General features: G+C 45.6%; 2 protein-coding genes across 2 annotated transcripts; both read left to right on the forward strand.

Annotated features, from left to right (window-relative positions):
* Positions 1-3,006: 3,006 nt before the first annotated feature.
* Positions 3,007-4,305, forward strand: LOC307084272 (putative G-protein coupled receptor; the record flags this gene model as incomplete). The annotated part of the gene is made up of 1 exon (XM_079748593.1): positions 3,007-4,305. One exon carries the CDS (start codon positions 3,007-3,009, stop codon positions 4,303-4,305), a length of 1,299 nt encoding a protein of 432 aa, XP_079604719.1.
* A 6,091-nt stretch (positions 4,306-10,396) lies between these two features.
* cav4a (caveolin 4a) lies at positions 10,397-12,782 on the forward strand (the record flags this gene model as incomplete). The annotated part of the gene is made up of 3 exons (XM_079748606.1): positions 10,397-10,618; positions 11,197-11,384; positions 12,012-12,782. The coding sequence occupies 3 exons, from the start codon at positions 10,397-10,399 to the stop codon at positions 12,160-12,162; spliced, it is 561 nt and encodes a 186-aa protein (XP_079604732.1). The 3' UTR covers positions 12,163-12,782.
* Positions 12,783-13,033: the final 251 nt, after the last annotated feature.

Consider the following 13,033-nt stretch of genomic DNA (forward strand, 5'->3'; position numbering starts at 1 on the left):
CACAAGACAGGGTAGGCTAAATGCAACACATGAGAAACACAAAGGTTACTCATCTGACCTGGATGGAGCGTCTGTGTCTCCAGGCTCTCCCAAAGAGGGAGACCTCATGGAGACGCGGCTTGTTTGAGTTCTTGTTTGAGGCACACAGCACAATGCACTTTGACTTGCAGTACACATACAAACTAATGCAAAGTACTATAGACCTTTGTTGTCCCCGTCGTGCCAAGAATAGAATAGCAACCATCCATGAATGACTGCACTACTGCCCATGTTTTAAAGATCATTTGAAAGAATATATATAATGTTTGTGTATCATTTTGTTTTTGAGGGCTTGTTTTCAAAATGCCCACTTCCAGAAAACACAGAACAGGCCTGCAGTTCTGGAGCCTGTGTATAGAGTGTGACCGTCAGTACCACTGCTATCACATGAAAGACAGTGTGTGTGTGTGTTGATGTTAAAGTTCAACTTTATTTGTCACATACAAACAAAATGTACAACTAGTAGTGAAATGCTTATGTTTTTCCTGCTCCTTAGACTGTGTTTGGACAAGAAATGATACAATCCACAATAATTATTAAGTATAATATCTATAAGTATTAGAGTGAACAGGTGAAATAAATACTAGGACATAAATAAAAGCAAAATGAAGTAACATCAGGGTAAATATTGTTTTTGTGCGGTGTGTGTGTGTGTGTGTGTGTGTGTGTGTGTGTGTGCGTGCGTGCGTGCGTGCGTGCGTGCGTGCGTGCGTGCGTGTTTGCTCTGTGAGGAGGGGCGAGCTGCTGAGAGGATCTGTGGGTGTGATTTCGTGGATCATTCTGTCTTGAGTGCTGGGACTTGGCCCCTCCCACCTCTCAGTCACCACAGCTGGCTCGGTGGTCTGACAGCGCAACTCCTACCTCTGGTGATGTGATCCCAACACCGGTCCCTGGGAAGTGCATGTGTCTGTGTGTGTGTGAGTCTGGACAGGTCCATTGGCCGGCCAGTCCCCAGGGAGATTAATGGAGGACGGCCATAAGGGCGCACAGATGGAAACCCAATGGTTTTAACAGGATTCCTCCTTTTCTTTTTCCTAAGTACTGAGGCCTACACATCTTGTGATCAATTCTTCAATTCATTTTTCGTCTTCAGGAAAGTTGTCAGGTAAGTTTTTGTGATATTTAGTGTCGAGAGAAAATTTAGAAGGCATACTTTTCTTGGCTTTTTAAGTGGGAAACTTCTTATCAATATGAAAAGGAAAGTAGGGCAAAACAAAATACAGAAATTGCAGAAATTATACAAACACGTCACATGTCACATAGTAAAAAAAGTATGGTAGTCATACAGTATTATGCAATTAAATTATGGAATCTTACTTTTCAAACGTTTTCGAGCCTACAAACATAAGCAATGCCTAAAGGATAGATATGTATAGCTTTGTTATGTAATTCTTTAGTATTCCAATTTAACTTAATACAGCCTTAATACAGTAATTACTACAGCCATTCATTTTGTTACAGTATACTCACCTCATTTTGCAACTTTCACACTTGTAGATTGTGGACATACATGCATTTATAGTCCTTATTGTGACTCAGCAACTGAAGCAGATGTGATTAATTTAGTGTAATCTGAGTTTAGCCGGAAGGATTTTATCTGACCTGATTGGATTCTAAACTTTAATGTTAATACATAACAAAATGTGTGCTTAATGATTGTGATCAACATTCACATTTTAACTAATATGTCTGGACATATGTTGACATCACTTCCAACAGCAATAAGTTACAAAAAAAATCCAAGACTAAATCCCAATGAAGAATATTAAGAACCGTATTGCATATTCCACAACTGGATCATCATGAAATTCAGGACAGCCTTACATAATATGCATGAAAATGTGCGCACATAGCAGTGGTACTGGGGGGATAAAACCTGTAAACACTCTGTGTGTGCCAATGGCTGTCCTCCAGAGAAGATTACCGACACACACAGCAAAATGCATGAGTGAGCAGGCACATGTATTTAGGACAGAGCACGATTTTGTCAGTCACATATTGGAACGTGATTAATATGTTGAAAGATGTGTAATCATAATGCATATTGCACAGAGATAACATGCACAATCTGGGACTATCATAACAGTCATAAATAACACAGTCGGTGGTGGAAAACACGATGTGTAGGAACATTGTCATGGGATTCATGGTGTGGCTGTGGAGCAGAGCTCTGGTGGTTTGAGGTTGTGTCTTTGATGGCATTATGCAGGCTGACATTAAGCACATACTAATCAATGCAGCCATCGCCCTGCAGCTGGCCTAAAACAACCACCCTCATTATCTTTCATTTCAAAAGGGGGGGAGGACAGATGCAGCCCGGACAGGTCGTCCTCTATGAATTATTCTTATTGATCACGTCCCCGGCTTTCCTCGAGGGGACAGCGTCCCCTCTCACACAGCCCCTGGAGGAGGAACTGGGACCGGGGTATCAGTTCACTCGACCATTCCTTTAAAAAGGCGGTTTCTAGTAGGAATACAGTAGACTTTCTTAGAAGCGAACGGCAGCACGGCAGTATGTGTTGCATTAGCTGTGTACAGTACGGTATACTTACACTCGCAGGGAACTCAGAGTTTACAGAACGTAAAGTAGGCACTTTGTTAAACACATATAGAACCACGAGACGGGCTGCACTTAGCCGTGTGTTTGCCAGGATCAGATAGCTTGTATTATTAATCAAACAGAAGGGCACTTATTGCACAACAATGTCATACTTGTTACCAAACGGTCTGACTCATTTATTATAAAATAATGCCGTCAAACAGTGAGATTAGCAACAGTTGAACCCATTGTGGACACATTTTCTCTCTTCAGAGAGGGTGATAGGCCTCCGGGGCAGAAGCGATCATGGCTCCCTGTCTTTCTTCCAGGAATGAAGAGGTCCGCCATGTGACGGCCCCAGGGACCTCATCTCCGGCTGAGACAAGATGGCAGACTCTGGAGGGCTCTGGACGCCGTCTCAGTGAGCCATGGAGGAGATCCGCTCGCTCCTGACCCCCGATGTCAACAATGACAGCACCACACACTGGGCCCCGGGGCCCTCGGCCGTCAGCAGATCGCTGGACCCCCCTCCCGGAGCCCCGCAGCGCCTCAAGGACCTGGCGGGGGTCTTCTTCATGGTCGCCCTGAACGTGCTGGCGCTCCTCGCCAACACGGCCGTGATCGTGGTCATCCTCAAAGCCCCCCACCTGCGCAAGTTCGCCTTCGTGTGCCACCTGTGCGTGGTGGACCTGCTGTCCGGCGTGCTGCTCATGCCCCTGGGCATCATGTGCAGCTCGCCCTACTTTGCCGGCCTGGTGTTCACCGTGCCGGAGTGCCAGACGTACGTCTTCCTCAACGTCTCCCTCATGGCCGCCTCCATCTTCACCATCACCGCCATCAGCGTGGAGCGCTACTACTACATCGTGCACCCCATGCGCTACGAGCTCAAGATGACCTGCAAGCTGACGGCCGCCGTGGTGGCGCTGGTGTGGCTGGCGTCCGCCGCGCTGGGCCTGGCCACCGTGTTCGGCTGGTCGTCCCACGCCACCCGGGGCGCCGTCAGCGCCGCCCGCTGCTCTCTGCACTGGAGCCGCAGCGACCACCAGCGGGTGTTCTCGCTGCTGTTCTGCGTGACCTGCTTCTGCCTGCCCGCCGTGGTCATCTTCGCCGTGTACTGCAACGTGTACAAGGTGGCCCGCGTGGCCGCCCGGCAGCACGGCCCCCCACCGCCGCCCTCCTGGATGACCGCCACGCAGATGAAGAGCCGCGCCGACTCCATCAGCAGCCAGACCACCATCATCACCACCGCGCGCGACGCCCCCCGCAGGACTCCCAGGGCCCGGCCCTTCGGGGGCAGTAAGGCCGCTCTCACCCTGGTGGTCATCGTGGGGCAGTTCCTGATCTGCTGGCTGCCGTACTTTGCCTTTCAACTCCACCTGAGCCTGGAGGCCTCTTCCAGCATCTCGGAAGACCTCGAAGACACGGTCACCTGGCTGGCCTACTCCTCCTTCGCGCTGAACCCCTTCTTCTACGGGCTGCTGAACCGGCAGATCAGGGAGGAGCTGGACAAGCTGCGGCGCTGCTACTCGGCCCGGCCCACAGAGCCGTTCTCCTCCGGCCACGAGGCCACCGGACACGAGAACTTCCTGCAGTTCCTCCACCGGACGAGCTGCACGGGGGACACGCGCGCCAGCTTCACCGCCTCGTCCAGCCCCAGGCCCACCCTGGACCAGACCCCGCAGCCCGCCGTCAGGATACCGGGGCAGATCCCCGAGGAGCTGAGCTAGGCGGGAACTCGTGGTGGTTGTTGAACAGGATCTCCAGGGTTCAGCGTTTTTTATTGAGGAGGATATAATGTGGCCAGGAAGCCGCCCAGGTTGTGCTATGTCAGACACGCAGCATATAGAGTATTGTAACATGTGCTCTTGTATTTTGAATTGTAGTGTTATTATTGAGAAATATAGTACAAATGTAGTTTTTGACCAAACTGTTAAGCACATACATATTTCTGCTATATAAGACCCTTTTTTTTTACATATATATTTGCTACAAGATGTATGTTTTATGGTGATTCGCTGTACTTTCTTTGGGTTATTTTTTTGTATAATAACGGGTAATATCGCAGACTTGAAATGTAAATTATAATACAATTCATCGGGTAAACATTATGTTTAACTGGCAAGTATTCTGGTTTACACATTATCAATAAGTGCTGGAGAACTGTATTTTTTACAAAATAGAAATATGTTAATGACAGCAAGATGTTTGTACTTACTCAAAGCTCTGTTTTATGTTGCATTATCATAATTGCTTTTGAACAGGGCTATTAGATAATCAATGCAATTAATCAGTTGCATTGATTATCTCATAATAGGAAAATGTTTCCGTTTATGAGTTGCCAGTGTCTATTTGCCATTCATGTATACTTAAATTTGAATACGTTCTTAATAAAAATGAACAAATCTGATACAATCAGTCCAAATGTTTGGCTTTGTATCCTTATAAAAACTTTCAATCCCTGCCTGTCTTTATTTTCCTTTTTCCTCATGCTTTTATTGAATTTAAATCAATAAAATACCAAACTTTTCATGCAAATATCAACAATATATGTATTGTCCAGCTCATCAAGCTATCATCAGAAGTAATCTTACCATTGAAAATGGTTCACACTTAGCCATTATTTGCTTAATTTTATGAATAAAAAATCATGTTTTTGCACAATCAAGTATTTTTTTCTTACAGTTTTTATGTGTTGTAAGCGATTCTTCTGCTCGTCACTATAGCCCCTCAGCAGGTGTTCATTTATAGAAAGCCTGTAACTGATCCCACCAATGGCCTGTGATTACATAAGAAGAAAAGGCCATTTCATAACAGCTCTTAGTGTTAGTCTCTAAAAGCCTCCTATTATTTATCCACTGGCAGATTAGATGATGAACATCGTTAAACATTAGCAGATAAAGTAATCACTGGGGATAATAAAAAGAAAAACAAAATTCAATATGGAGCTCATGTTCCAGTCATTAAAAACAAATTAAAATTTTGTGTTGACAAGATGTATCCAAAAATAAAATGTGTTTGTTGTGATGGATGTTCCGATCATCCACTGCAGAAAGAGAAGGACACACTGCACTAGATCTACATTTCTGTAGCCCTGTGTTTAGCTTCATCAGTAACAGAGATACATTAGAGGGATGGATGCATATTAAAAAGCATCTGTTTTGAAAACTCATACCATCTGCCCTAGTTGTCATGGGAACGTGTTAAACATACAGGTAAAAGGTGTGACAAATAGAAAAGGCAAGGCCTTGAAGCAAGTCTTTCCGCAGGCTAGAAAACAACATGTATTGAATTGGGAAATATATATTGAGCTAACTTTAATCCGCTAAATACTGTTAAAGGAACTTATTTAGTGGCACAGAAGTCCAATGGCGAATGCTAAACCTATTCCGTGCTGCGTGAGAGAGACTAAAAGGCAAGCAAAGGGAAATATAGTTAATCTCAATCTGGTCTCATATTTTTTACTCAAGCGCCAGCAAGCTGCATGCATGCACATCACACACAGAGTCGCAAAGGCCACATATATGATTATAGTGAGTTAATATAAAATGAAATAACTATAGTGCCACAAGAACAGGACTTTTGTTTACACTAACATGTACCACACATGAAAACAAAGAAAATGATGATACAAGATAGATTTATCTTGTCCTAAAATCAAACCACCTACTTTGCGATGAAGAGATGAGAGCCCTAATGTTCTTTCGGACTGGATTGGTGTTTTTTGCTAGACCCATGATTTCAGCAAGTGTCAGGAGTTTATGTCACATGCTCAGTGAATACCTAACAGCTTTTTTCATAATTACCTCATTAGAGTGAAGGAGCTCCCACCTGAAATACAGATTCATTCAAAGGCCATGGACATAATAATTGTAGGCCTATTCAATGTGCAGATCAAACACAGTTCTTGCTGCTGGGGAGACAAAATAATTGCACATTTTCTGCACTCAATGGTGGTGCAAGGGGTGGTGGTGTTAGTCGGGCTGTTGTTAACGCCGTGTCAAATCACCGAACATGTCTTCCAAGAGTTTTATTGTTTCTGTCTGTTGACGAGCAGCTCCACTATATTCTCTGTGACCAGACAGATCTGATCAGAAGGGATGTTAGCTCACCAGACAGGATGTGATCAGACAGGATGTCAGCCGACCAGACAGGATGTGATCAGATAGGATGTGAGCCGACCAGACAGGATGTGATCAGATAGGATGTGAGCCGACCAGACAGGATGTGATCAGAAAGGATGTCAGCCGAACAAACGGGATGTGATCAAACAGGTTGTAAGCCGACCAGACAGGATGTGATCAGACAGGGTGTAAGCCGACCAAACAGGATGTGATCAAACAGGTTGTGATCAGACAAGATGTGAGTTAACCAGACAGGATGTGATCAGAAAGGATGTGAGCTGACCAAACCGGATGTGATCCGAAAGGATGTGAGTTGATTAGACAGGATGTGAGCTCATCAGATAGGATGTGACCGACCAGACAGGATGTTAGCCCGTCAGACGCGATGCCATCAAAGGGCAGAGGTGTGATTGATGTCTCTGACGTTCAGCTGCTTGACCACATTATGACATTATGCACACACACTTCAAAAGAGAGAACAAGAGGGTCCAGCATGAATGGACAGGAGGAGCCGTCACAGGGCCAGAGGAGGGGAAGGATTAAAGGATGGGTAAATACACACAGTTTGGGTCCCAGTTGACGGCTGACTTCATGATTTGGCTGATGCAACAGCTGGAGTAACAGGTGCAGAGCAGAAACCAGGAGGGATGTGCTCTGGTTCAGTTATCAAGGCTTTAATTTAAATGAGCTGTTCCGACCAGACAACCTTTATGACGTTGAGCCTTATGGTGTATGAATATATTCCACATCCATTCCATTATTTTCTATTCACTTAATGAAATGGAGATATGGGTCATAGCGGGGTTGGATGGTAAAGTCATTTCTGAAAGTGTGTGTGTGTGTGTGTGTTTGTGTTTGTGTGTGTACGTTTGTGTGTTTATATGTGTGTGTTGTTGTGTATGTTTGTGTGTGTGTGTGAATGTGTGTGGTTGTGTGTGTGTGTGTGTGTGTGTGTGTGTGTGTGTGTGTGTGTGTGTGTGTGTGTTTGTATTATGCTTTCTAATACTATCCACTATTAAGTCATAAGGTAGGATTAGGCCTCCTACTCAGACATAACAGACTGTGGCCATTGGGGTTCAAACCACAAACTTTTTGGGTGGAAGCCAAACACCCTAATCACAGGTCTATCCTGGAACCAGCTTTCTGTTTTTGTCTTTCTCCCTTCCCATTGCTCTCTCTCTCTCTCTCTCTCTCTCTCTCTCTCTCTCTCTCTCTCTCTCACACACACACATTACAAACACGCACACATACTCATAAACACACACACACACACACACACACACACGCACACACTGACCTACAATCTCCGACTCAACTGTCGACAAAAACAAACCCATCGGCCATCTGTCAAGGTGTTCTGACCATTAGCATACCTTCGTCTCTCGCTAGCCTGAACAGACACAGGAAGCTCTCTGCCATCAACGTGCCGTGCTCCCTCTCTAACGCGTTCTCCTCCAGGAGAGGCATTAACATTTACCATGGCGACCATTCAGCCGTCACGGTAGAGTAGCACTTGTGCACAACACAAAGCCGTCCACCGGTAGCTATGGATGACACGAAAGGGATGAATATTCACACGTTCGGGGTGTGGGGGAGGTCGGAGTCTTTTAAAGGCATTAGTATTCAAATTTTTTTTTTACTTCTACATTAATTTTTTCCGTTTCCTGGTTGATTCAATAGAAAGTTGTATGCAAATCAAAACTTTGGGTTTGGCTACTAGAGAAGAACATGATCCTGACCATCATTATCTACCAACCATCACAGCCTATAGCTGCGTCTTCATATCAATGACTACTTTTACCTATTTATTGTTTATTATAGAGTGGGGCCTTTCGGCCATGATTTATTTTGATGCAAAAATACATATTTTGGAATTTTGTTAGGGTTAGGGTTAGGGTTGTTTTAGTGTTAGAGTTTGGTTTAGGTTTTTGTTCTACGTCCAATAGAAGTCTGAATCAAGGAATCTAATAAATATCTGAAAAAGTCTAAATATTAACACCAAAAACTTTGGTAGAATAGATGTCAAGAAATCAAAATATACACATCTTATAGACGACTAAAAACCTGAAATATAAGGTATAGTAATTTTCTGTAAAGTGCAGTTTCTATGATTTAGTGCCATCTACCGGTGCGGTTGCAGGTTTCAAATAAACAGATTGCAACAAAGGGAAATTATCGTTTTACAAGATGGACTTTTACCTTGGGAATATGAATATATTGATGACATCATTACCGTATTGACATCTGAAGCAGGTCAGGTATCCGGCTCTGTTGTTCTGCTGTGAGCGGTTGTATGCAGGTTGGTATACTCATTGCCCACAACCTATTAATACATTAATAGCAGTGCTGTGGGATGATGACTTGCTAATGGGTCCGAAGGTTGAAACAGCGGAATAGGAGCACACGCATGCATGCATGTGTGCATACGCACATGCACACACACACACACACACACACACACACACACACACACACACACACACACACACACACACACACACACACACACACACACACACACACACTCAGACTGTGGAGAGTGGCTGATGTTGCAGACAGTGTTGAAGACAATAATTGAGCCTGGATTCCTTATTTCTAACCGTCCCTTTCCATCTTTTTTAAGTGGGTTTAAAAATATGGAAAACAGAACTTTTCTCAGTTAATCTTTCACATTTAAATGTGCAGCAAGTTTGAAGCATTTGTTATTCACAGCTAAAGGGTGTTTAGCCACAGTAATGTTTGAATAAAAAGTGCGTCCTAAAACCGACAGAGCACCAGAGAGTTGTACAGTGGGATGCAGGGTGCAGTCAATCATCCATCGGCCATAAACTCCTGCAGGCCAAGCAGGGAAAAACTATCACGGATAAAGTTATAATATATTGTGATACACTTTCTTAGCAGCACTGGTCTCTGTGGGCCAGTGGGAGGCAGTGCTGGGTCTGATTCTGATTCTGAGGCGTCGCTGCAGCTAAATCAGGCCTGGTGACAGTGAGTGCAGTGTCAACACGGTGACTGTAGTGACTGTAAACACAAAGCCAGATGTTATGGTTCGGTTTACTTTATAAAGTGTGTTGTTTACTGTAATTTACTGTGGATCTGTGAATGTTTGTGTGGGGGGGGGAAGTGTGTAAGAGAGAGAGAGTCTGTATGTGAGTGAGAGAAAGCGAGAGAGAGAGCTAGAGGGGGAGAGAGAGAGAGAGAGAGATAGAGAGGGAGAGAGAGAGAGAGAGAGGGAGAGAGAGAGAAAGAGAGAAAGAGATAGAGAGTGTTTGTATGTGTGTGTGTGTGTGTGTGTGTGTGTGTGTGTGTGTGTGTGTGTGTGTGTGTGTGTGTGTGTGTGTGTGTGTGTGTGTGTGTGTGTGTGTGTGTGTGCGTGTGTGTGCTTCCCTGTAGTGGCTGTAACGACTGCACAGAGCCAGCGTTCCGGCTGGTATTCCTACCCTGGTTGCAGGCAGGGCCACTCCTTCGACACAGAGAGGGGTGCTCAACACATGGAAGACAATCTGTGAATGCCTCCCAGAGCACCGTAAGCTTCCTAAAATAGCCCCCGGGCTCTGCCCCCCAACACACTCCCACTGCTCCCCCCTGGGCACACATTTCAGCATGAGCCCTGCAGAGCTGTTGAAGAACCAAGACTAACTGTGGATTACCGTTCTGTTGTCGTTTTCGTTTGTTTCGTGGGGTCAGGGAAGCAAGCATGATGCGAGGGGAGGATTCGGACGAGGTGGAGATCGATTTGAGCGGCTCGGAGGCTAGCACCAAGGAGGAGTACTTTGAGGAGCGAGGCGGGCCGCTCTGGAGGGCCCCGGAGCCGCTGGAGGACGAAGACAACATCCACACGTCTAACCTGGTGGAGATCAGCGACACCAGGCCGCTGATCAACGCCAGGGACCCGCGAGGGATCAACGAGTGTCTTCAGGTGCTTCTGCCACCAAGTGTCAACTCACGATTCAGAGTTTACATTAATAATCGAATAAATAATATTATAAGATAAATCATTGAATGGCATCTAATGGTCTGATGGCAAATTTGCTCAATTTTGCATGATCGGTGCGTTGCACTTTCTTTCGTTGGTTGCGTGAGGCGGGAATCTGCACCTCACTCGCGTGTGATTGGCAAAAACACAAACTCGACCAGCAGTATTCAACTGTTGATAAGGGGCTGTACATGTTTAAAATCAACACTGTGTAGACTGTGCACTGTAAGAAATACACCTGTTAAAATCCACCTCTAAGAGCTTCATCTACTCACTACTGGCACTCGTTCATTTCTGTTTGGACCACCTCGGCAACCAAACAGGAAACAGGGCATAACCCCGCCCCCTTTGGTTTATGGTTCTCCAGCCCAGGCTCTGAGCCGTCGTAACATAGTGGGACAGTGTGGATAGTGCTTGGTCCCAGATTTAATCCCCCATCCCAGGTGCTTCTGAATGCATGGTTCCAGATGGCAAGCACCACGCCAACTCTCGCCTGCTGACCCACGCCTCTCTTCTCCAAGGTGTCGTTTGAGGACGTGATCGCCGAGCCACTGTCGGCCCGCAGCACGGACAAGGTGTGGTTCTGGAGCAACGCCCTGTTCGAGGTGTGCCGGGTGTGGGTGTACAGGGTGGTCAGCCTGCTGCTGGCCCTGCCCATGGCCTTCCTCTCGGGCCTGCTCTTCGCCCTGCTCAGCTGCTTCCACATCTGGTGGGTCAACCCGGACAAGATAATCCCGAATCCATCGGTTTTTATGAGATTCTTTATTTGATACCTTTTTTGTGTGTGTTGTGTGTGTGTGTGTGTGTGTGTGTGTGTGTGTGTACGTGTGTGTGTGTATGTGTGTGTGTGCATGTGGGCGTATGTCTGTTTGTGTGTGTGTTCATATGTGTGTGTGTGTGTGCGTGTTTGCGTGTGCGTTTGTGCGTATGTGTGAGTGTGTGTGTTTGAATGTGTGTGTGTGCGTGTGTGTATGTGTTTGTGTGCGTGCATGTGCGTTTGTGTGCATTTGTGTGTGTGTGTGTGCGTGCGCCCGTGTGTGTTTGTCTGTGAATCTGTGAATATATTTGTGGAAATGTCTGCGTGTGTATCTGTGCAAGTCTGTGTGTGTGTGTGTGTGTGTGTGTGTGTGTGTGTGTGTGTGTGTGTGTGTGTGTGTGTGTGTGTGTGTGTGTGTGCATGTTTGTGTGTATGTTTGTACGTGTGTGCGTGTGTGTGTGTGCATTTGTGTGTGTGTGTGCGTGCGCTCGTGTATGTTTGTGCGTTCATGTGCGTTTGTGTGTGTGTGTGTGTGTGTGTGTGTGTGTGTGTGTGTGTGTGTGCTCCTCCCACCCCCAGGATGGTCCAGCCTTGTACGCGGTACACGCTCATCATCACCTACTGGCTGCAGTGCCTATGGGCCGTGGTGCTGGAGCTGGTCGGCCGGCCCCTGTTCACCAGTGCTGGGAGGTGCTGCGGGGCCCTCAGCGTCCACCTGGCGGACCAGTGAGCTCCTGGGGCCACAGCCAAGAAAAAAGCCATGTTTCAGCCAGCCCGGGGCCGCGGATGTACACAGGCCACGACGTGACGCCTGCTCACATCCCCTCTGCTCCACCCCCTTGGTTGTGATGTCATTGGTGGTGGAGGAGGGGGAGGCTTTGTATGGATGCACGGAAATGGGCGTGTCCAATTCACTGAACTTCCTGGTTCCACGGCTAGTAGGAAGAGGCGTGGCCGATATCATTTTTTTTATGTTTTTTGCTCCTCCGTTGTTTTGACTTGTGACCGCTAAGTGGGATGAAGTCCTGAAGGCGTGTGATGCTTATTGTTCAGTTTACCTTTTGTGTTGAGCTGCCATAGACCCCTTCTCATTGGACGCTTTGAGTTTACTCTGCAAAATAGGCATATTTTTATGTAGTTTGATAGTATATATGTGGTCAAATTACTTGCAGTTTTATACATCTTGACTTAAGTCTGCTAGCCTTTGACACTGTTTGATTTCAATGAAATTTTACTTATTATTGCTGAAATATTGGAGACAAATTTCCATTAGACCCACAAACGCACATTGAATTTTTTCTACAGTGATCAAGGTTGAAATCTTTTTTGTGTGTTGTTATTGTCACTCAATATCACTGTTATCCTTCATTCAGCATGCTATCTTGTTGTATTTTCATTGCATTATTGTCGTCTTACAAAATATTGTCATATATCATGTTAAATATAACATTAATTCACTTTAAGTTGTTTTATTTTTAATTAGTGTTTTTTTTTTACATTGTAAATATACAAGTACGTCTATGATATAAAATATAATTCATATAATGAAAGCGGCATTGACTACTTTAAAAAACAGAACAAGACACCTGTCACTTTCGGTT

Source organism: Pollachius pollachius (genome assembly GCF_949987615.1).
Source record: "Pollachius pollachius genome assembly, chromosome: 12".
Taxonomy (NCBI): Eukaryota; Metazoa; Chordata; class Actinopteri; order Gadiformes; family Gadidae; genus Pollachius; species Pollachius pollachius.